General features: G+C 39.0%; 1 protein-coding gene across 1 annotated transcript; it reads left to right on the top strand.

The window, feature by feature from the left end:
• The first annotated feature begins 431 nt into the window (after positions 1-431).
• LOC127661345 (dnaJ homolog subfamily A member 2-like) lies at positions 432-18,943 on the top strand. The gene is made up of 9 exons (XM_052151994.1): positions 432-564; positions 1,059-1,118; positions 1,208-1,437; positions 11,392-11,472; positions 11,558-11,691; positions 11,789-11,985; positions 17,386-17,530; positions 17,615-17,742; positions 17,928-18,943. The coding sequence occupies exons 1-9, from the start codon at positions 487-489 to the stop codon at positions 18,114-18,116; spliced, it is 1,242 nt and encodes a 413-aa protein (XP_052007954.1). The 5' UTR covers positions 432-486; the 3' UTR covers positions 18,117-18,943.
• The last annotated feature ends 7,026 nt before the right edge of the window (positions 18,944-25,969 follow it).

The following is a 25,969-nucleotide window of genomic DNA, read 5'->3' as shown; positions in this document are numbered from 1 at the left end:
AGTAACTTACCCAACACTATTAATATAATTCTTTATATATATAATTTAAATACATTTATACAATTTATAAGATACATTTTAAAAATACGTTGTACAAATATGTTTGTGTGGGATATTTACGTTGAACACTAGCCTACTGTTAATATGGTTCATATGTCAATATAGACGAATATCGAGTGTTTTTATGTTTTTTTTTTATTAAACATTAAATATATACATTTGCAAACATACACATAAAACACATCAAAAATAATCATTAAAAATAAAAATATCCAGTCCCCAGTGACAAGCAAGCATTAATGAAAATATGACATTAAATGGGGGGGGCAATGTTCCATTATTGTTTTTCACACTGTGGCGCAGTAGGGGCGAGCGAGCGCACGCGCACGCGCACGCGCACGCGCTGGAGTGACGCGGCGGCGCGCACGTGACGTCACACAGCCGGCTTTTCTCTCTCCGCTCCTCCTTGCGCACTGGTCTGCAGACATGGCGAACGTCGTAGACACCAAACTCTACGACATCCTCGGAGTATCTCCCTCAGCCACCGAAAACGAGCTGAAAAAGGTAGAGATGGCTGTTCGCGACCGTCGCATCACATCATTATCAAAAATAAAAAAATGCGCGTGACGCTGCATGTTTTTCCAGGTCGCATGAGATCCTCCAGTGTGGCCTTTGTTTTTGGATTTGGGCGAGAGATCTGAAAGAGCCATGTTTACTTGTGTCGTTTTCATACTGGTTTTAATAGCTTTAAGTGTGTTGTTTTAATGGCTTTAAGTGCTTTATTTGAACGCACTGGCTGTGGAGAACACCTGGCAGGTGCCACAGACAGAAGCTGAAGGTGCTTCTTGCAGTTCAAGATCATTACAGTGGATGAGATGAACGCAAGGAGATGCTTAACTTATCAGCTGCTTTGCTGAATTTTAGCTGGTAGCTGATATGCAATGAGTTAAAGAGGGTTAATTGATGCCCTGTATTGTCAAAATCCCATTTAAAGCCATTTTAGTATAGTAATAGTATCTTACCACTAATTAATTACATATTTTTTATTGTATTTTCAGGCATACCGGAAATTAGCAAAAGAATACCATCCTGATAAAAACCCCAATGCAGGTGACAAGGTGAGTTCTCACGTTAATGGAAATGTGAGTTGTGAAAGCAATTAATTAAATGGAAATAAGTGTTGAATATACAATATTTGTTGCACCAGTTTAAGGAGATCAGCTTTGCATATGAGGTCCTGACTACCCCGGAGAAGAAAGAACTGTACGACCGGTATGGGGAACAAGGCTTGCGTGAGGGAGGCGGTGGTGGAGCTGGAATGGAGGACATCTTCTCTCACATCTTTGGTGGAGGTTTGTTCAGCTTCATGGGCGGCCAGAGCAGCAGGAGCCGAAATGGTGGTCGGCGGAGAGGAGAAGACATGATACATCCACTTAAGTGAGCCAATAGAACATTTGTCTTTACTTGAGAATCAAGTTAAAGGGGGTCACTTTTCTGTGCATGACCTATTTTAAATGTGGGGTGGTGGTGTGGCTTTATAGTTAAACAGCTGGGCTGGGAAACCAAGAGTTGTAGGATTGTGAATATCACGTTGATTAAAATGTCCTTTGGCCATTAAGTTCCCTGGAATCTGTGCCAGTAGTCTGTTTTTGATTAGTATAAGAGCACTAAGACAAATATTTTAATGCAGTTTTTTATTTGAACCTCGGTAAGAATGCCAACCGAGTTGCAAAGTTTGATTAAATTCCTTGAATCAGTTCTTTTGAACTGTCCGTTATCTGTTTCACCATCTTGCATTAGGACATTATATATGTATTACATGAATTTAAATATGTGTAGGCACTGTAAACATTGCTATTTGTTACTTTTGTCATTTCAGTGTATATAGGAGTTTTTGCTCAACTTCTGGCATTTTTAGCACTCTGAAAGTCTCGTTAAAACTAGTGCTGTCAGTCGAGTTGATAGCAAAATGTTTCGTAGCTAATCGCAATTAATCACAGATTTGGAAAGTGCTGAAATTTGACACTTGTATTTATTTCCTTTTAAAGAAAGAAAACAGGGGTCCTGGGTAGCTCGGCGAGTATTGACGCTGACTACACCCCTGGAGTCATGAGTTTGAATTCAGGGTGTGCTGAGTGACTCCATCCAGGTCTCCTAAGCAACCAAATTGGCCCGGTTGCTAGGGAGGGTAGAGTCACATGGGGTAACCTCCTCGTGGTCACTATAATGTGGTTAGCTTTCGGTGAGTTGTGCGTGGATGCTGCGGAGAATAGCATGGGCCTCCACACTCACTACGTCTCCGCGGTAACGTGCTCAACAAGCCACGTGATAAGATGCACGGATTGACGGTCTCAGACGCATAGGCAACTGAGATTCTTCGTCCACCACCTGGATTGAGGCGAGTCAATACGCCACCGTGAGGACCTAGAGTGCATTGGAAATTGGGCATGCCAAATTGGGGAGAAAAGGGTAGAAAATCAAAAAAGCAAAAGGAAAGAAAAAACAAAGAAATATGTAACAATGCTTTATTATAATTTTCCCAACAAAGCTATACTTTAACAGTATAAAGATAGAAATTACCTAAAATAGCACCAATTTTAAGTAACATTAAATGTTTCCCAAAGTCTAATTAGGAGGTTGACTAACTGAAAGAACTAGTTTCCCCACATAGGTTGCAAAGTCATTGCAATGGCATTAAATCTCTTGAACTCACATCCTCTGCAATATTAACTTGCCACAAGGATAAGGATCTGCATGGTTACAGCAATCATGAAGCTGCATTCCCGAATCACGTCAGAGCGTCAATGCCAGACTCGCAAAAATGTATAGAAATTATTTTCACGCTGTAAATATTGAAGTGGTTTATTTCCCTCTTTGTTTAGATTATCATAGTTATAAACATGTGATCATTAGCATTTTTATAATAGATTTTCGTAGTTTAATATTGAAAGTCTAGGTCAAGGATCAAACAGTAAAATCTATAAATAAAAGGCTTTTGAAAAGTATCAGAAATAAATGATGAAAGCCTGGTAAAACATTTCCAAGTCAGTTTTAATGAGAACTTTATATATCACAAAGAAAATGTTAAAATATCTTTGTTTAAATAAAATCAACCCCTTGGACATGAAAGTTCCCGAAGTTGAAAGAACACCCATAAACGAAATTAATGCAAACACGATTTTTTTTCAGCTGGTAATAGTTATTGGCCAATTATTGACCAAATTAACTGTAAACATTTATAATTTGCAAGATATTATTTATGCCTTTTAACCCTGTATAAGTGCTTTACATATATAATGTAATAAATGCCTCATATTAACCTTAGACATCCTTCCATTTATATAGAGTATGTGTTTTTAAGCAAAGAGTTCTGTTGAGCAAATTATGGGTTTTCGTTCACCCGTTTAGTCGTGCTGTCAACTTTTGGGCCTTGTGTAATTAGGGCTGGGTGATAAAAAGTGGATATCAATATTTATCGCGATAAACTTTTGAGTAATTTTCTATATTTAGCCTGTGTTCTACATCTAGACATGCGTGTTGCTAAAAGCGTTAGCAGTTTGGCTGTCTTATCATATGTTTCCACTGGCACGTAGTGAGCGAATGTGAGCGAGCGCTTTCAATTCCTTCCTATGGAAGCCAAGCGTTAAGCTCACGTGGTGGATTTTAAAAGTGACAGCAGCGCGGCGCAAGCGGTTCTCTAGCGTTGGGAGTGGCTTTGGGCGGAGTGTAAGTGGAAACACAGCTTCGGACTATATGAAGTTGCTATTGCCCCGCTACGCAGGTCACCTCGTTCCGGACCCCAGATTGATTCCATCTTGACTGCAAGACATCATGACGACGTTTACGCCCTCTCATCGTCTCTAGTGAGCAGCGCGACAAAACAACAGTGCCGGTTACATCATATCTGATCTTTCTGCGCTGTATTCTTGAATATTTTTCTCTAGCACTGAAACACGCTTCACTGATGTCCCGGGCCGCACCCGCATCCTCTTTTCCCCACATGTGCGTAAACATGAGATGCATGTTTCCAGAGCGCCTTTAGACCATAACGTTTTTTCTTTCTAAATTTTGTTTTATTAATCGGCATGTTCCAAGCCTTTAATAATAAACAAATAGATTTCTGTTCTAATTTTGTGAAATTGTTCAGATTTCATCATCTCTGACAAGGATGAAAGACAAAACAATTACTAGTTTGTAGTCTAGTCTTTCTCACTTTAATGAAAATAGAAAAATGGTCCATTCAGACTTTTACGTTTTCAAAAGTTTCTCTCTGGAGATGACCCTTAACCCCCATACCGTATCATTCCTCAGTCACAAGGTCTTCTATGTCCCCATACTTGGATATCTTTATGTAAAGAAATATGAAAATATATTTGTTTTACATTAAAATTATATATATATATATATCTGTCGTTATGATTCAAAATGAACAGATCATCTTATAACATTCATATCCAACTGCACTCAATTGATAAACTCTATAAAATATTGTAATATTTTCATAGAAGATCCCTCAGACACCACTGCATTGGCTGTGTCTGGGCCCCAACGCAGATTTGACTGTTTTGGATTTTGTTTTCTTTTTTTGGAAATTCAAAAAAATTTGCAATGTGCAAATGTGATTGCATATTGTGATAAATATCGTTATCGAATGATATGAAAAAGAATATCGTGATATTTTTTGCCATATCGCCCAGCCCTATGTGTAATGTTTTCAGAAGCAGTCAAAGATTTAGTAACCGAGTTAAGTATTTAATTGTTTGCTTATTGTAAAAAACATATGAATCCATGAGAGAGCAGACCATGCTACTATATCAGTTGTATATAAAACATCTAATATACAGGTCCTTCTCAAAAAATTAGCATATTGTGATAAAGTTCATTATTTTCCATAATGTAATGATAAAAATTAAACTTTCATATATTTTAGATTCATTGCACACCAACTGAAATATTTCAGGTCTTTTATTGTTTTAATACTGATGATTTTGGCATACAGCTCATGAAAACCCAAAATTCCTATCTCAAAAAATTAGCATATCATGAAAAGGGTCTCTAAACGAGCTATTAACCTAATCATCTGAATCAACTAATTAACTCTAAACACCTGCAAAAGATTCCTGAGGCTTTTAAAAACTCCCAGCCTGTTTCATTACTCAAAACCGCAATCATGGGTAAGACTGCCAACCTGACTGCTGTCCAGAAGGCCATCATTGACACCCTCAAGCAAGAGGGTAAGACACAGAAAGAAATTTCTGAACAAATAGGCTGTTCCCAGAGTGCTGTATCAAGGCACCTCAGTGGGAAGTCTGTGGGAAGGAAAAAGTGTGGCAAAAAACGCTGCACAACGAGAAGAGGTGACCGGACCCTGAGGAAGATTGTGAAGAAGGACCGATTCCAGACCTTGGGGGACCTGCGGAAGCAGTGGACTGAGTCTGGAGTAGAAACATCCAGAGCCACTGTGCACAGGCACCAGAAACAGCGGCAGAAGCGCCTGACCTGGGCTACAGAGAAGCAGCACTGGACTGTTGCTCAGTGGTCCAAAGTACTTTTTTTCGGATGAAAGCAAATTTTGCATGTCATTCGGAAATCAAGGTGCCAGATTCTAGAGGAAGACTGGAGAGAAGGAAATGCCAAAATGCCTGAAGTCCAGTGTCAAGTACCCACAGTCAGTGATGGTCTGGGGTGCCATGTCAGCTGCTGGTGTTGGTCCACTGTGTTTTATCAAGGGCAGGGTCAATGCAGCTAGCTATCAGGAGATTTTGGAGCACTTCATGCTTCCATCTGCTGAAAAGCTTTATGGAGATGAAGATTTCATTTTTCAGCACGACCTGGCACCTGCTCACAGTGCCAAAACCACTGGTAAATGGTTTACTGACCATGGTATTACTGTGCTCAATCGGCCTGCCAACTCTCCTGACCTGAGCCCCATAGAGAATCTGTGGGATATTGTGAAGAGAAAGTTGAGAGACGCAAGACCCAACACTCTGGATGAGCTTAAGGCCGCTATCGAAGCATCCTGGGCCTCCATAACACCTCAGCAGTGCCACAGGCTGATTGCCTCCATGCCACGCCGCATTGAAGCAGTCATTTCTGCAAAAGGATTTCCGACCAAGTATTGAGTGCATAACTGAACATACAGTGAGGAAAATAAGTATTTGAACACCCTGCTATTTTGCAAGTTCTCCCACTTAGAAAACATGGACGGGTCTAAAATTGTCATCGTAGGTGCATGTCCACTGTGAGAGACATAATCTAAAAAAAAAAATCCTGAAATCACAATGTATGATTTTTTAACTATTTATTTGTATGATACAGCTGCAAATAAGTATTTGAACACCTGTCTATCAGCTAGAATTCTGACCCTCAAAGACCTGTTAGTCTGCCTTTAAAATGTCCACCTCCACTCCATTTATTATCCTAAATTAGATGCACCTGTTTGAGGTCGTTAGCTGCATAAAGACACCTGTCCACCCCATACAATCAGTAAGAATCCAACTACTAACATGGCCAAGACCAAAGAGCTGTCCAAAGACACTAGAGACAAAATTGTACACCTCCACAAGGCTGGAAAGGGCTACGGGAAATTGCCAAGCAGCTTGGTGAAAAAAGGTCCACTGTTGGAGCAATCATTAGAAAATGGAAGAAGCTAAACATGACTGTCAATCTCCCTCGGACTGGGGCTCCATGCAAGATCTCACCTCGTGGGGTCTCAATGATCCTAAGAAAGGTGAGAAATCAGCCCAGAACTACACGGGAGGAGCTGGTCAATGACCTGAAAAGAGCTGGGACCACCGCTTCCAAGGTTACTGTTGGTAATACACTAAGACGCCATGGTTTGAAATCATGCATGGCACGGAAGGTTCCCCTGCTTAAACCAGCACATGTCAAGGCCCGCCTTAAGTTTGCCAATGACCATTTGGATGATCCAGAGGAGTCATGGGAGAAAGTCATGTGGTCAGATGAGACCAAAATAGAACTTTTTGGTCATAATTCCACTAACCGTGTTTGGAGGAAGAAGAATGATGAGTACCATCCCAAGAACACCATCCCTACTGTGAAGCATGGGGGTGGTAGCATCATGCTTTGGGGGTGTTTTTCTGCACATGGGACAGGGCGACTGCACTGTATTAAGGAGAGGATGACCGGGCCATGTATTGCGAGATTTTGGGGAACAACCTCCTTCCCTCAGTTAGAGCATTGAAGATGGGTCGAGGCTGGGTCTTCCAACATGACAATGACCCGAAGCACACAGCCAGGATAACCAAGGAGTGGCTCTGTAAGAAGCATATCAAGGTTCTGGCGTGGCCTAGCCAGTCTCCAGACCTAAACCCAATAGAGAATCTTTGGAGGGAGCTCAAACTCCGTGTTTCTCAGCGACAGCCCAGAAACCTGACTGATCTAGAGAAGATCTGTGTGGAGGAGTGGGCCAAAATCCCTCCTGCAGTGTGTGCAAACCTGGTGAAAAACTACAGGAAACGTTTGACCTCTGTAATTGCAAACAAAGGCTACTGTACCAAATATTAACATTGATTTTCTCAGGTGTTCAAATACTTATTTGCAGCTGTATCATACAAATAAATGGTTAAAAAATCATACATTGTGATTTCTGGATTTTTTTTTTTAGATTATGTCTCTCACAGTGGACATGCACCTACGATGACAATTTCAGACCCCTCCATGATTTCTAAGTGGGAGAACTTGCAAAATAGCAGGGTGTTCAAATACTTATTTTCCTCACTGTAATTATTTGAAGGTTGACTTTTTTTGTATTAAAAACACTTCTTTTATTGGTCGGATGAAATATGCTAATTTTTTGAGATAGGAATTTTGGGTTTTCATGAGCTGTATGCCAAAATCATCAGTATTAAAACAATAAAAGACCTGAAATATTTCAGTTGGTGTGCAATGAATCTAAAATATATGAAAGTTTAATTTGTATCATTACATTATGGAAACTAATGAACTTTATCACAATATGCTAATTTTCTGAGAAGGACCTGTACAGTAGGCAGATATTAGACATAATCTATTTATTAAGAATGTGGAAATAAACATGAAATTAGACAACACAAATAAAACCAACACTGACTGATACACAAAGCACAGAAAGATGATACCTGTACAGTCCAGAAATGAGAAATGTAACAGTTGTTTATGAGGATGATATGAAGTAGGCTGGACTGTTTTAAACGAACAGCTCTGAAAATAATAATAGCCATAGTGATTTTGCTTCTTTTCATATCAAACGCCATTAGCATGTTGAATTAATGTTTACATTTTGAAAGATAGCCTAATAAAATGTTTACTTACATTTTGGATACTGAAGAGCTCTGATTTCCAGCCATGTGCATAACCGGGGTTTAAAAATGGAGTGGTGGTGTAGTGGTCTAAAGCACATAACTGGTAATCTGGTAATCAGAAGGATGCTGGTTCGAGCCCCACAGCCACCCCCATTGTGTCCTTGAGCAAGGCACTTAACTCCAGGTTGCTCCGGGTGGATTGTCCCTGTAATAAGTGCACTGTAAGTCGCTTTGGATAAAAGCGTCAGCCAAATGCATAAATGTAAATGTAAAAAAAGTTTATTACGTTTCATTCTATGCTTCATCACTAAAGGTGAAATAATGAGAGAAATTTGCTTTTTTTTTTTTTTTTTTTTTATTATACTGTGGGAACAAAACTTGCGCTCTTCACACAAACAACAACACCTCCTGCAACCCCCTCCTGCTACTCAACCTGCACTTAATCTGTGAAGATGATGTGTGCCGGGGTTTTTTTAAACAAAAGACGAGGAAGGCTTCAGGCCCAGATGGCGTCTCACCAGCGTGTCTTCGATCCTGTGCTAACCAACTGACCCCCATCTTCACACAGATCTTCAACAGATCACTTGAGTAGTGTGAAGTCCCATGCTGCTTCAAACGCTCAATCATTATCCCTGTCCCAAAGAAACCAAAAATCACAGGACTTCATGACCATAGACGTCAGGTCTGTAGTCATTAAGTCATTTGAGAAACTGTGTTGGCCCACCTGAAGAACATCACTGGACCCTTTCTGGATCCCCTTCAATTTGCTTATTGAGCAAACAGGTCTGTGAATGATGCATATACTGCAATGTCTGGACAGACCGGGGACATATGCAAGGATCCTTTTTGTGGACTTCAGTTCGGCTTTCAACACCATCATCCCAGCTTTTCTCCAGACTAAATTACACCAACTCTCTGTTCCCACCTCTATCTGTCAGTGGATCACAAGCTAGCAGCAGCTTGTGAGACAGGGAAAATGTACTACCAGCACCTGTACGATCAGCACTTGTTCTCCCCAGGGATGTGTGCTTTCCCCACTACTCTTCTAGCTGTATACAAATGACTGCACAGCCAAGGACCCCTCTGTCAAGCTCCTAAAGTTAGCAGACGACACCACCGTCTTCGGCTTCATCCGAGATGACGTTGAGTCTGTATACAGAAGGGAGGCTGAACAGCTGCGCTCATGCTACTCTCCACGATCCAAACACAATGCCCCATTGAGAGCGAGAACCACTAATCATGACCACGAGGAGGTTACCCCATGTAACTCTACCCTCCCTAGCAACCTGGCCAATTTGGTTGCTTAGAAGACCTGGCTGGAGTCACTCAGCATGCGCTGGATTCAAACTTGTGACTTCAGTGGTGGTAGTCAGCATCGCTGAGCTTCCCAGGCCCCAAAACTATAGAGCAGTGGTTCCCAACCCTGTTCCTGGAGGTCCCCCAACACTTTTAAATATCTCCCTTTTCTGAGACACCTAATTCAGGTCTTGGAGCCTCCACTAATGAGCTGATGAGCTGAATCAGGTGTGTTTGATTATGGAGATATCCAAATTGTGTAGTGTTGGAGAGGCCTCCAGGAACAGGGTCAGGAACCACTGCTATAAAGGATCTTTGAACAAATGTAAACAAAGAAAGAAAATCTGCATTTTGGTTTAATCATGAAAACGCTGATATGAAAAAATGAGGGTTTATTTATATTGTGAATTCAAATGCACAATCCAGAAATGACAATAGCCACAATATGTAGAAGAGTTGACACTCATAAGAGTATGTAATATTGATTTTTTTTTTTTTAATGAAAATATCAAAGTTTTCTGAGTGCATAATCACTCACGCACAGTCAAAGAAAAAGTTGGATAGTGTTGATCTGGCAGATACTTTTATGGTGCAGAATCTGGTTGGTGAAGAAATAACTAGGGCTGGGTCAGAGGAAAAAGTCTAGTTTAAAAGGTCTAGAGAGTGCACTCGCTGATTCCAACTTTTTAAAATTGCCTATAACTCGTGAGAAGATCATTACGGCTCAAAAGAAGGATCAGACCTTAAGTTATGTTGTTAGATCTGAGGCAGTTGAGCACAGAAACATTGCATACTTTGTAGATGCTGGACTGTTGATGCGAAAATGGAGCTCTGGGATCGACACGGAGCTAGACGGGAATCCTGTGTTTTCCCCATTCCTTTTGTGATTTATAATTGTTGCTTGGCCTAAAGTTGTATATTTGTACATTTATGTAAATGCTTATTATGGGATCATTTTTCGCCCATTATTCTTTATAATAAATACTGATACTTGTTGGTTTGATTGCTTCCCAGTACATGCACAGTGTTTTTAAATGTTGCATCCTAATTTCCCTAGACCTAAAAGGGTTTGTAACATTAATGGGGGCTCGTCCGGGATGAAAGTTGTGGAAACGGCACTTATCTATAGGCTACATGATGAGGGAAACCATCCAAAACACTTTGAAACCAGCCTACTTAGACTTCTGAGATATCGGTACGATATCCATTAATGCTGTATGATTGATCGAATTTAGATTGAAATTGCAATATTGCTTTGTGCGATTACTAAACCTTAAAAGGCTGCGTTTTAAACTGCAAAAACAGAAGTACAAAATTGCCTTTTTATCATATTTAGTCATTTTTTGTCACTTATCTTATATATTTTTTAACTGTGGCACTCTTTAAAATGTTGGCCTGTCATGTGCTCAACATATCCAATCCATGTTCAATTGAAATTATTGTTAGAACAGTGAAAAAGCATAATTTATAGCCTAATTCCTGTGTAAAACAGTGATCTGATAGCAAAATAAGGTAAGTGGCAAAATATCGGTATCGTTATTTTTCTATAGGTTTTTGTTAAAATCTGTATCAGCCAAAAATGTTAACATCTGTGCATCCCTAGTTGAAATGATGGTTCCACAAAAAACAACTTTTTAAACCAAGAATATTGTGAAAAGGCTGAAAAATATAAATATCAATACCTTATTTTGTTGAAGAATATTACCAAGCCTGTGAGTTGTTTTACATATGAAAATATCTGAAAAAACCTTGAATATAAAGGATTCTGAAAAGTATTTTTTATTCCTATCAGGGTGTCTCTGGAAGATATTTACAATGGTAAAACAACTAAACTACAACTCAGTAAGAATGTACTCTGCAGTGCCTGCAATGGGTGAGTGTGTTCTAGAGCAGCTGCCAGGTTAAAATCAAGATATTCCACTTGATGTAGAATTTACCACAATTCCTCTCTTATTTAGTCAAGGGGGTAAAACCGGGGCAGTGCAGAAGTGTGCCACATGTAGGGGACGTGGCATGAGGATCATGATCAGACAGCTGGCCCCTGGTATGGTACAGCAGATGCAGTCTGTGTGTACCGACTGCAATGGAGAGGGTGAGAATTCAGTACTACATTTCTTTGTTTTTATATAGTGCACATGATATGTGGTGGTCCAGGCTGATCCAGGTTTGATGCTTGTTTGTGTTTGTAGGGGAGGTGATCAATGAGAAAGATCGCTGTAAAGAGTGTGAGGGCCGTAAGGTGAGTAAGGAGGTGAAGGTTTTGGAGGTGCATGTGGATAAAGGAATGAAACATGGCCAGAAGATCACATTCACTGGAGAGGCAGACCAGTCGCCCAACACAGAGCCTGGAGACATTATACTGGTGCTGCAGGAGAAAGAGCATGAGGTAACACACACACACACACACACACACACACAAAGTGCAGTGTGTGGTCAATAGTAGTCTAGCATGCCCATGAAACATCTGATGCATATTGCAAATATAGCAAGCCCTGAATAAAATGATCCGTTCCAATTTGTCTGGAGTAGGGCTGGGTATCGCTAAAAAAAATTTGATATCGATGCCAATATCTTGACTTCGATACGGTTCCTAAACAATACTTTTTTGGATACTTTGGTCGGGGGAAAAAACTCGGAGAAAACGGGAGAAAATGATGAACACCGGTATTACCGCTGGTTGGACGCTAGGTGGTACTATGGGATAATTTTCGGTAAACGTGGTTGGGGTTATGCTTGCACAATAAAGCAAGACTCCTTGATTTCAAACTTTTAACTTTTTTTATTTATTTGAACTAAAAGTTCAAATGAAACTGGAAAAAAAATAAGTGCATTTAAAATGTGTTGGTCAACTTTTTGAAGATGGCTTTACAACAGCTGTGAACATCTCTCTGGCAAAGAAGCTTCATCCGTGTATTCTCTACCCGTCAGGTATTTCGTTATCCATGAAAATTAGTGAATATTCTTGCTTTATTGATTTTTCATTGAAAATGTAATAATTTATTTCATTTGCAGCACTTATAAAAAGTAAAAATCAGAAGGCAGAAACAAAGAGTGAGATCTTTAGATGCACGTGTTCCTCGAGACTGTGCGCCTCCGTATCAGCACGTCATACATGCCCATATACGGCTTTTCTGTCATCTGTACTTAATGATATAATAAAGAGTGTTTCTTCAAACGCTTGTCTTTGTGTCTACGGGCAAATTATTTGTAATATTAATTTGATAATAATAATAATAGTCTAATAATGAGAATAATAATTTAATAGATTAATGGGAAAACGAGCCAAATATCGTCATGACGTGGTCCAAGGCATCAGATATTGGCGATCACTCTGACTGTCTGAACACAAAATGTTCAGACAGTCTCCTGCTGGTTTTTCCCGACACATTCAGAATCATTACTGTTGCGGCTCGCTTCGTGCGTTCGCTTGTAAAAATTATATTTTTAAGGCTCATTATTACGGTTTAGTATTTCTCTGTAATGTAGAACAGTGTTAGTAATGTTAGTGATAACATTCTTTCTCAGCCCTGGAAATCAAACCATTTTCTGATATGGGTTTTCCCTTGATGCTAAACACAGCCAATCACCAGCACTTTTAGATTTGGGCACATCTAGCATGTTACATGCTTATCACTGACGTTGAGTGGATTAACCCCATAGGTATCAAAATTTGGTTCTGAACGACAAGACATTTTTCGATACTCGATTGTTTAGAGGCAGTTCAGTCGGTGCCTAAAATGTATCGAACTCGATACCCAGCCCTAATCAGGAAAGTTCACAGGTCTTTTTTAGTCTGAAGGGGTAATTCGGTGTCAACTCAACCAGAGGTATCAAGCTTAATTTAATTTTTGATAATTTTTAACTGGTGAAAGATAAACAAATGATGATGAATGGCAAAATATTAAATGCAATTATTTTGTAGAGGGGATTCAAAATGACAATATTATGATTTATGAGGCAAACTACAGGTAAAAAGTTTTTTTGGGACACTACAAAACATTAAACAGTCCAAGTTGGAGGTTAACGTATTGAAATATCTAGTCTCTGTAGTTTGCGTTTTGAGCATTAAATCTCTCATCCTCCACAATAGTAATAGTGGCTGTTCACTTTGCCAAGGCAATCGTGAAGCCTCATTTACATGATTTTGCTGGAACTCCATGTGAAAAGCGCTTGCAGAAAACATCTTGTTTTGCTTTTAGCACTGGTGAGTCTCAGTTGCCTCCGCTTCTGAGACCGCCAATCTGCGCGTCTTATCACGTGGCTCATTGTGCATGACACAGCGGAGACTCGCAGCATGTGGAGGCTCATGCTACTCCCGCAATCCACGTACAACTTATCACACGCCCCATTGAGAGCGAGAACCACTAATCGTGACCCTGAGGAGGTTACCCCATGTGACTCTACCCTCCCTAGCATCCAGGCCAATTTGGTTGCTTAGGAGACCTGGCTGGAGTCACTCAGCACGCCCAAACTTTCGACTCCAGGGGTGGTAGTCAGAGTCAATACTCGCTGAGCTAACCAGGTCCCCAAAATATTGGATTACTTGGTAAATATTGATGCGTGGCATTTCATATTTTGGCTTTCATCATCTTTATTTTTCTTTAGAAAAAGTATTCACTTTAACATTAAATCTCAATGTTTGTGAAATTTGGATGATTTGACATGGTACAACTTAAAGTCATTTCCAGGGGACTCTGAGAACAAACTAGTCCCTGTTGTTTCCAGTCTTATATTGTGGGATCATCCATTTGAATGAAAATGATCTTTGGTTAATATTATTTGTTCTAGTTTTGCTCTGCCCTGAAATATTTAACTGCATCGAAAACACTCTTTTTGCCTGCAATCTCCATAAAATGACGAAGGACTCAGAACAGTCGTGGAAATGGTGGGAACCCTGATTTACCTGCCCTTAAATGTCACAAACAGACAAACAAATTGTGGTCATTTTACATGTTGATCAGACGACCCCTTTCCCTGTCTTCAGTGGGTCAGAATAAGCTTCGATGTGGACCAGACTTAATACTGATAGTTAAATGTCTGGCTACATAAGACTGGGTTGTTTATAAATAGGGTTTATAATGAACGTTTTGGCTCAGCAGCTACCAAGGTCACTAGCCACTCACCATTTTTACTAGCCAAAATGCCCCACCTTATTTGAACAAGAAGGATATTAGTTTAGCAGGACAAAAGCCTGATTAAAGTCACCTTAATATCCATATCATGGACACTTAGAACAGGAGGAAAATTTGTCACTAATCTGTCCATAGTTAATGGAAGTTTTAATCCCTTCTTTCTAAATTGTACTTGCCTATATTAAAGTTTACCATTGTTCTAACCTTGTTTAACAGGGGAATTTATTATGATAAGGACATTTTCACAGGTAAGACCATGAATGGCTCCACATTACTGTGGCTAGGTTAATGTACATAGTCTTTTCTAAAAACCTAAAATATCCTAACCGTGCGTTCAGACCAGAGGCGGCGAGAGCGTCAACATTCGCTCTGGCTGCCCTGCCAACAACGATACCGAAAATTCGTGGACGCTCTGACGTATTTGAAATAGGCGGCAACGTTCGTTTAAAGGGGCCACAAAATATCCAGACATGTCGACCGGTATCTTTTTGATGACATACCACATGTAGCGTATATCCTCATGAAATATTTTAATATATTATTATATAATATTATATAAACCATAATATCCACTTCATCAACTCACCCGGCACACCAACAATTTCAGACACCTTTGTCCACGCATCGTTTTTTATTTTATTTATATCCCTGTAAGCAAACAGGGACAGATCAAATATTACGGGAAAACCCGCCATGGCAATAATTCGTTTCTCCTCCATTTTTATCTTCAGAAATAAAGTTTGGTGGGAACCAAAGTTTACACTGTTGTGTTCTCGACTTCGCTAGAGCGGAGCACTTCTATATTCCAATAGGTTGCCGCCGAACCGCGTCACAGCTCATTACCATAATGTTGACTGCACTTGACCTTTCCTCTGACGCCCACACCGCCCAACCATGCATTCACACCAGAGGCGGTGAGAGCGTGAAATCGACCGGAAGTCATGCGTTTTCTATGAGAGCCAGCGTCTCTCGGCAGCGAGAAGCGGCGCGGCAAGTCTTGGGCGGTGTGGGTGTCAGATGAAAGTTCAAGTGCAGTCAACATTATGGTAATGAGCTGTGACGCGGTTCGGCGGCAACCTATTGGAATATAGAAGTGCTCCGCTCTAGCGAAGACTAGAGAACACAACCGTGTAAACTTTGGTTCCCACCAAACATTAGTTCCGAAGATAAAATGGAGAAACTAATTATTGCCGTGGTGGGTTTCCCAGTAATATATGATATGTCCCTGTTTGCTTACAGGGATATAAAACAACCAAGACCACAGTTATTATTACAAATGTATTTTATTTTGATAACACACAACTATAATTTTAATTACTTTCTGCCATCGATCGATTTCTTATTTTCACATTTTAAAGAGTTCATGAGGATATACGCTACTTGTGATAGGTCGGCAAAAAGTAAATGGTCGACATGTCTGGATGTTTAAATTGCGGCCCCTTTAAATATAGTCCACAAAACAAAGCATTCTGAACAAACCATGTCAGAGCGTCCTCGAGCGTTGAAGGCAGGGCAGCCAGAGCGAATTTTGACGCTCTCGCCGCTTCTGGTGTGAACGCACGGCAAGACTCGCCGCACCGCTTCTCGCCGCGAGAGACGCTGGCTGTTATAGAAAATGAATGACTTCCGGTCGATTTGACGCTCTCGCCGCCTCTGGTCTGAACGCACGGTAATAGCCTAAAAATATTTAGAAACCTTTAACTACAACTTTTGCAGTTATAATAAACAATTAAGTGTAATAGATTCACTCTAATAAAATAAATATTAATCTATACAAGTTACCTGTATATTCACCAGTTTTGGGGGGATTTTCTCCCCTTTTGGGCCCAATTCTCAATGCTCTCCGAGTCCTTGTGGTGGTGTAGTGAGTCGCCTCAATCCGGGAGGGGGAGGACGAACCTCTGTTGTTTTTGTTTTTTTTACCAAAAAATTTTTTGTAAGGATGTCTATTTTAAAAACTTAGCATGTGTATTATTTGTTTCTTTTTTACTTCACTGCTGTTTATAATGATCTATCAGTTTGAGGGGTTTGAATTCTTCCATATAGAGCTTTATACTAGAATGTTCTCTGTAGACTTCAAATGGGTCACATAAGTTGAACGGTCTCCGCTGGCTGCCCTAAAATGGAGTAAATACTGACTGAATCTCACAAGTTTCGCTCTGTGCTGTCCCAGAGCTCTAGTAATCAAAACCCTAGATCACGCTGACCTTACCTGTCCACTGTCTGTCCAATGTTTTCAATTCATTCTGATAAGAATCCACCTTGCGAGCATGCCGCTAGGCTCCCGTTGGAATGAATTGAAAACGCTCGCTTCACTTCGCTCACCACGCACCAGTGGACACCCAGTATAATGTGCACTGTGGCGGTTTGCATGAAAGCACACAGATGCTCGTGTAAGTTAGAAGACCATAAAATTTGCTTCGCCAGTGGCACCGAGTCACCTGACATTCATGACATTTTTAATGCAGGAAAAACCCTGAAGACGTCACCTGCCAAAGTTGCTGGTAAGGGCAACGGAGTTCCTCGCCACTGCCGATTTTTACCCGCATTTGGCCGGTTGGCGGGTGTTAATTCCAAACCCCGTTTATAAACAAAGTGAGAAGTGAATTTCATCATCAAGCGTCATCTGTGTTATCCTTTTGTCTTATGCGCAGGATTTCCGTCGCGATGGCAATGACCTGCACATGTGTCACAAGATTGGCCTGGTGGAGGCACTCTGCGGTTTTCAGTTTACGCTTGCGCACCTCGACGGACGACATCTTGTCATCAAATACCCCCCTGGCAAAGTCATAGAGCCAGGTGAGTGAAACGTGACTGCTTGTGTCTTTTTCAATGCGAGTGGCCGTTAAATGTCATGATAATACTCTCGTGATGCATTTTCAGGTTGTACAAGGGTCGTCCGAGGGGAAGGAATGCCTCAGTACAGAAACCCATTTGAGAAAGGAGATCTGTACATCAAGTTTGACGTCCAGTTTCCAGAGAACGGCTGGATCAGCACAGAGAAACTAACGGTAACGAACACGTGTAGCAGTTCTGATGCAAAACAGTTGACGTTAGCGTGCATAATTAATAATGCAATACTCTAATAAGTATAGAAATATTTGTTAAATCGGTCTAGATTTTACTTTTTACCGATGCTGTTTGGTTTTGAATGAAATGTGTATAATCAAGCGTGTATGTGTCTGTATGTACGTAGGAGTTGGAGGATCTGTTGCCGTCCCGTACAGAGGTTCCTGTCATCTCGACTGATGCAGAGGAAGTTGACCTGCAGGACTTTGACCTCAGTCAGGGGTCATCTAGCGGTCAACGACGTGAAGCGTACCATGACAGCTCCGACGAGGAGGGGGGTCCACATGGACCAGGGGTGCAGTGCGCCCACCAGTAGTCTCAGAAGGTGTTTTTTTGGAAATGTAAAGATTCTCTTTTGTCGGACAGATTCAAACATCACATAGTGGACCGAACACACACACACACTATCAAGAGTCAGACTGGATCTTAAACAACACACACACACACACACACACACACACACACACACACACACACACACACACAGTCACATGGATTATTTACATTCAGGCTACACACATGCAATCATACACTGTTTTAAAAGAATAAGCAAGCATAACTACATGCAAAGCAAAATAATAATTTATTCATTACTATCATTTCCATTGTAGAATTTCACCGTATATATTCTCTCTGAATAAATAAAACTTGTTATTAGAGGGAGGCAGACTTTGTGATTTAAGAAATAATGAATGCGCATTTGTTAGAGAGCGACTGAGGCGGCGTTTACTGGAGTTCATTAAAGATGTTCAAATGTGTTTCGCCAAATGTTCAGGAATTGTTAATCATTTTGCGTTATTACTTCTGAAGTACTTACACGTGGGCAACAGTGGCTATCTGCAAAGTGATATACATCACACTCTGTTTGAGATTAAAAAAACGCAACCAAAATCTCAGTGTTTTATTGTGCTCACTGTATACAATAAGAGTCATGCATTTCCTTAATTATTTGTCAAAGAATCACTACAGTGATCTTGTAAAATCAACAGCAAACGTGTGCATGCATGTAAGCACTGATATAGACCTGGAGGGGGCGCTTTTTATAAATGGCAACTTAGAAAGTGCTTGAACCATGAACACAAGTTGCTCTCATTCAAACACAGTTCCTTCCGTGATTAAACATCAATAAAGTCGATGAATGTTTGGAGTGTGTGCTCTATCAGTCATTGGTGTTTTAGTAAATTGCTCTAGTGTCCTTCCTAGGTTTCGGTCATAGGTTGAGCTGTGGGTGCGTGTAGCTCCTTAAATCCGGATGTTCCTATGAACCCAAAACAAAAAGATGAGTGCAGCATTATTGTATCGTCACAATAATTTAATTTCTCTGTCTCTGTGGTGCTATATAAATTCCTCTGTTTTGAGTGACCATCTTAAGAGAGACAATAACATTGACCAATGGTGTGCGTTTGGGGGCAGGACTGATTTTTAATAAAATACACTGATGAATTGTCCACAATAACACCAGAAATGTGCATTAAGAAAATTAAAAGGGTCAGTGTTGACTTAAAACATATTTTGGTTCATAATTTCTCAAGTTTATTTGGAAGGCACATATCAATGAGACTTTGTAACGTTAAGGAACTGATTTGGCTCCATGTGACATTTGTGGGCCTCATGAGTAGCTGTGGATAATTTTAGGGCATTTTTCAGGGGTGATGGAGTGGGCGTTGTGTTCTACCATTCGGGCTGGTCACTGGCATCCTGGCTCACAGGGTTTAAAGCAGTGAGACTCGATCACACCCAACGGGATCTCTTTATTAAAGCTTGTCTTAGGACAAGGCGGCCCATATTCATCAAACACATAACCTTGTTCTGGTGGACAACCAACAGCTGTAGGGATGGAAACAGGGGTTACACTATATAAAAAAATGAACCCAGTAATCTTTAAGCTCTGAGAAAAAAAACTTTGTCAAAATATAATTAACTACAGTCTTGACCAACACAGAATAGGAATCATTAGAAGCTCTACTTTCCAATGCATGTAGGCATTATGACTAAAACTGAATGAGTGCTTTGAGATTTTAAGAAGTATCAGAAGTGTTCCTTTTTGATAAGTTATTACAAAGTTGGTACTGCACATATTATTAAAATTAGTAAATAAAACATCAAACTGACCAATAACCATGTGTTATATGTTGTTGGAAAGCTCTCAAAGAGTAGAATACAAGCCGAATTGTTTTAATCACTCTTTGACATTTATGTTGGTGTTGCTTATATGCCACGTTTTGTGATTATGGGGGGTGGCTGTGGCTCATGTGGTAGAGCGGGGCGGCCACTAATCGCAGGGTTGGTGGTTCGATTCCCGGCCCACAGGACTCCACATGCCGAAGTGTCCTTGGGCAAGACACTGAACCCCAATTTGCTCTCAATGGCAGGCTAGCGCATTGCATGGCAGCTCTACCATCATTGGTGTGTAAATGGGTGAATGAGACAAAGGTTAAAAAGGCGTTATATAAGTGCAGACATTTACCATTTGATTATCTATTAAACGAGCCCCACAAACAAGGTAATCAGATGCACAAATCATTAGATAATCCACAGGAAGCACAATGTTACATATGACCACCAGGAGATGGCGCCAAATACATGACAAAGACTCAATTATGACACAAATGGCACAGAATGAAACACATTCTGGGAAATCTCATGACTAAAATCATATCTGCATGCTATGCAAACCTTTAGTCATTGTTGTGTTTACATGTGTAATTAGTACTTATGTACAATTATTATGTTTCATTTGTTTGGACATGTGGAGACATTTTTGGACACGATGATAAATTATATTTGTAATGTTGTAACTTTTGATTGCTTTGTCGTTTCAACAACTTTTTTCACAAAATCGAGTTGTATCCCATGAAACAAACCCACCATCTCCGAGGTGAATCTCAACATTACAAACTTTGATTTGAAGCAAATTAAGTATTTGAAAATCAGACAAAAAGACAAAGGTGTTTAAGTTTTATATATATAACTGGAATATATATTCACCAGGGATTTTGCCATTAAACCAAAAAATTAAAATGTAAGTTTTGGGGGGATTTTCTCCCCTTTTGTGCCCAATTTTCAATGCTCTACGAGTCCTTGTGGTGGTGTAGTGAGTCGCCTCAATCTGGGTGGCAGAGGACGAACCTCTGTTGCCTCCACGTCTGAGACCGTCAATCCGCGCATCTTCTCACGTGGCTTGTTGAACATGTTGCCGTGGAGACGTGGCACGTGTGGAGGATTCACACTATTCTCCGCCACATCCAGACACAACTCACCACGTGCCCCACCGAAAGAGAGAACCACATTATAGTGACCATGAGGAAGTTACCACATGTGACTACCCTCCCTAGCAACAGGGCCAATTTTGTTGCTTAGGAGACCTGGCTGGAGTCACTCAGCACGCCCTGGATTCGAACTCGTGACTGGGGGGGTGGTAGTCAGCGTCAATAATCACCGAGCTACCCAGGCCCCTTTAAACACATTTTTTTATAAATCAAGTTGAAATAACGAGAACTGATGACTTCAACAGAAGGATATAGCATTGATTAACAACCTCAGAGTTCATGGTATCATGTGAGTACTGTATCTAGATTCTTGTCTTATAGAGAACAAGCTTAAAGATGGTGAACTTTGATTCAGAAACATTGAATTCAGCATGTTTCTGAGACAACATGCAACGTGTTCCTAATAGGCTATTCATACTGTGTTAGTGGTCGACAGATAAGGAGTTTTCAGTAGTCTATTTGAAAACATTTATCAAAATGATTATACTTATTATAGTAGTGTTTATTACAAAGTAGTAGGGAAAATAAAATGCATATTCTTTGGTGTGTTGGAGCTTAAGAATATGTGTAAAACAATGTCGGAACAATGATTAATAAATGATCAATTAACTACAAATTAACGCTTTACAACTACTTTATACTGTGAAGTTATTAATGTATTAACAATGTCGGAACAATGGTTAATAAATGATCAATTAACTACAAATTAACGCTTTACAAATACTTTATACCGTGAAGTTATTAATGTATTAACAATGTCGGAACAATGATTAATAAATGATCAATTAACTACAAATTAACGCTTTACAAATACTTTATACCGTGAAGTTATTAATGTATAAAACAATGTCGGAATAATGATTAATAAATGATCAAGTAACTACAAATTAACGCTTTACAAATACTTTATACCGTGAAGTTATTAATGTATTAACAATGGTTAATAAATGATCAATTAACTACAAATTAACGCTTTACAAATACTTTATACCATGAAGTTATTTGTGTATTAACAACGTCGGAACAATGATTAATAAATGATCAATTAACTACAAATTAACGCTTTACAAATACTTTATACCATGAAGTTATTAATGTATTAACAATGTCGGAACAATGATTAATAAATGATCAATTAACTACAAATTAACACTTTACAAATACTTTATACCGTGAAGTTATTAATGTATTAACAATGTCGGAACAATGGTTAATAAATGATCAATTAACTACAAATTAACGCTTTACAAATACTTTATACCGTGAAGTTATTAATGTATTAACAATGTCGGGACAATGATTAATAAATGATCAATTAACTACAAATTAACGCTTTACAAATACTTTATACCGTGAAGTTATTAATGTATTAACAATGTCGGAACAATGGTTAATAAATGATCAATTAACTACAAATTAACGCTTTACAAATACTTTATACCGTGAAGTTATTAATGTATTAACAATGTCGGAACAATGGTTAATAAATGATCAATTAACTACAAATTAACGCTTTACAAATACTTTATACCGTGAAGTTATTAGTGTATTAACAATGTCGGAACAATGGTTAATAAATGATCAATTAACTACAAATTAACGCTTTACAAATACTTTATACCGTGAAGTTATTTGTGTATTAACAACGTCGGAACAATGATTAATAAATGATCAATTAACTACAAATTAACGCTTTACAACTACTTTATACCGTGAAGTTATTAATGTATTAACAATGTCGGAACAATGATTAATAAATGATCAATTAACTACAAATTAACGCTTTACAACTACTTTATACCGTGAAGTTATTAATGTATTAACAATGTCGGAACAATGGTTAATAAATGATCAATTAACTACAAATTAACGCTTTACAACTACTTTATACCATGAAGTTATTAATGTATTAACAATGTCGGAACAATGATTAATAAATGATCAATTAACTACAAATTAACGCTTTACAACTACTTTATACCGTGAAGTTATTAATGTATTAACAATGTCGGAACAATGATTAATAAATGATCAATTAACTACAAATTAACGCTTTACAACTACTTTATACCGTGAAGTTATTAATGTATTAACAATGTCGCTTAAAGTTACTCCATCAAAAAGAAAGATCCAACTGGTTGTTAATGCACAATGATAGATGTGAGTGAAGCAACATGTTGAGTACCGGAATTCTCCCCCCTTACAGTCCTCAGCCTGTCCTCAGTATGTACTAATAGATACACAGATCGTTCCAATCAAAGGGTGCGTTTGAGTGCTTTAGCATCTCTCGGTTCTGCAGTGCACGTCTCTGGACACACAGGTGCAGATCGTACACTTGTCCACCTCCCAGTGGTCATTGTGGCTGTACAGCTGTCCCTCATACACACTACAGCTGTGAAATCTGTGCACTCAGGACAGCATTTCCCAGGATTCTTCACTTTGACGGATCCATCTGGACAATTGAGAGGAGGACACTCCTGTAAATCACACTCGATATGTCCCAGATGAAATACACATACAAACAAATTGACATATATGTGTTTAATACTTTGTTAAGACTCTATGGGCACTTTGGTAGGCCTATGGACCCAAGTCCATCTGATAGAGTTCGAATCGGTTGTTTTGCAGTCGCATTTAAAACCCGGAAATGTGAAAAGGGCTCTTACTTGAGGGGATGAAATGTGCACATCTGTAAGAATTTTTGGTATTTGAACCAAGCATTGTGGACTTCCTCAAGACCATCATAACATACAAAATAAAAGTTTTTATATAATTGTTTAAGAGAAATAACAATTTAAAACAAATTGTCCCTTCCATTCTCTTAACGGGTCAATTTGAAGAACCAGTTTAAACTTTCTGGAAGTTTTACAGCTTTTAATTGTTTTTTGTACATCTGTGAATCAAATTTGGCTTAAAACTATTTAAAACTAACTCAAATTTAGCACCTGGCTCCATACTGTTCTCCAACCACACATTATATATATATATAATATTCAGATTATTAAAATGTATTACATTCTTGTGGCAGAAGAGTTAATCATTGATAAGACGATAAAAAAGCGGCTTTAGAATACAATGTATTGTTTACTACCATATTATTGATCATAAGTCAATCATTGACACACAGTTCACAGCAATCCATTACACAAGTGAATTTGTCATTGATTTATTATGAGGGCTTGTTTAAGAGCCCGTCAATCTACACCTGCGTCAGACATGCTTGTGTAGCGTCTCGGCTGGATTGCGTCATAAACATAAAATGTTTAGGTCACTGTTTCAAGTTAAATATAATTTCATACTCAATCTTTAAACACATCTTGAGATCTCTTAGTTCGCATTTGTGCTCCTTCGAGTGTTTTGAACGCAAGAACGTAACACGTTTATGTTGTTGCTGCTGAAGTGTTTTCTTCACTGTATAAACTGTGTGTTGCTCACACAGCTGAAGTTTCACTTACTGCCCTCTGGAGTAAACAGGTGGTACTACAAGTAAATTTTTTTAACGTGTTATTTTTTATAAAATGAATAGCACTGAATTAACGCGTTTAATCGACAGCCCTAATATATATATATATTCCCAGTGAATATATATTAGAATATATATTCAATGGGAGGACCCCAACATATATATATATATATATGTTGGGGTCCTCCCAGTGAATCTCTGTCATTTCCAGCACTGATGATATATTATCACAAACCATGGCAGTCCCACAAAAATACAATAATTTTCTTTTTTTCTTTCCTTCTCTCTGTCTTTTTGCACCCAACACAACAACAACAACAACAACAACAAAAATCCAGAGACATTTTGTAAATAAAAATTCAACATAAATCTGTAATTTGGGGTTTGTGTGTGGGAAGTCAGTGTTTATTTATTTTGCATATTGTTTGTGATGTAAATGTCACTTAGACCAGAAAACCCTTGTTTGTGTTCTTAAGTAAGGATGGTATTTCAGTCTCCTAATCTCTATCTGTCTTAATTACTCTCTCTCTCTCTCTGTGTGTGTGTGTGTGTGTGTGTGTGTGTGTGTGTGTGTGTGTGTGTGTGTGTGTGTGTGTGTGTGTGTGTGAGATATAAATTAGATTGAGACCGGAAGCGTTCATATTACCACACAAGACAGCAACAAAACTACTGGTGCTGTTTTCATCAGGACCTTCATATTAATCATTAACCCTTTTTTTTTTTTTTGCCTGTTAAATGAAATTAATTTCATTTTTTGGGAGAAAATACATTGTAATACAATTTAATGGTGTAAATCTTAAAGGGACAGTTCATCCAAAAACTAAAGTTCTCTCATCATGTACTCACCCTCATCCCATCCCAGATGTGTATGACTTTCTTTCATCTGCCGAACACAAACAAAGATTTTTAGAAGAATATTTCAGCTCTGTAGGTCGATACAATGCTAGTTGATGGTGACCAGAACACTGAAGGTCCAAAAAGCACATAAATGCAGCATAAAAGAAATTCCAGTGGTTAAATCCACATCTTCAGAAGCGATGCAATCACTTTGGGTGAGAAACAGATCAATATTTCAATCATTTTATTATTATAAATTTCTACTTTCACTTTCAGAACATGAGAGATTTATAATCAAATAGGATTGAAAGATTGATCTGTTTCTCACCCTCAACTATTAGATCAGTTGTGAAGAAATGGATGGATAACTTTTATGCTGCCTTTATGGTTTTTTGGAGCTTGATAGGTCTGATCACTATTGACTTGCATTGTATGGACCTACAGAGCTGAAATATTCTTCTAAAAAATCTTCATTGGTGTTCAGCAGAAGAGAGAAACTCAAACACATCTGGGATGGGATGAAGGTGAGTAAATGATGAGATAATTTTCCTTTTTTTGGGTGAACTGTCCCTTTAAAAAAGTGTATTCAAAATATGTCTA

The sequence above is a fragment of the Xyrauchen texanus genome, chromosome 21 (assembly GCF_025860055.1).
Source record: "Xyrauchen texanus isolate HMW12.3.18 chromosome 21, RBS_HiC_50CHRs, whole genome shotgun sequence".
NCBI lineage: Eukaryota > Metazoa > Chordata > Actinopteri > Cypriniformes > Catostomidae > Xyrauchen > Xyrauchen texanus.
The sequence above is the reverse complement of the archived record's forward strand: the minus strand, read 5'-3'. Positions and strand labels throughout refer to the sequence as shown.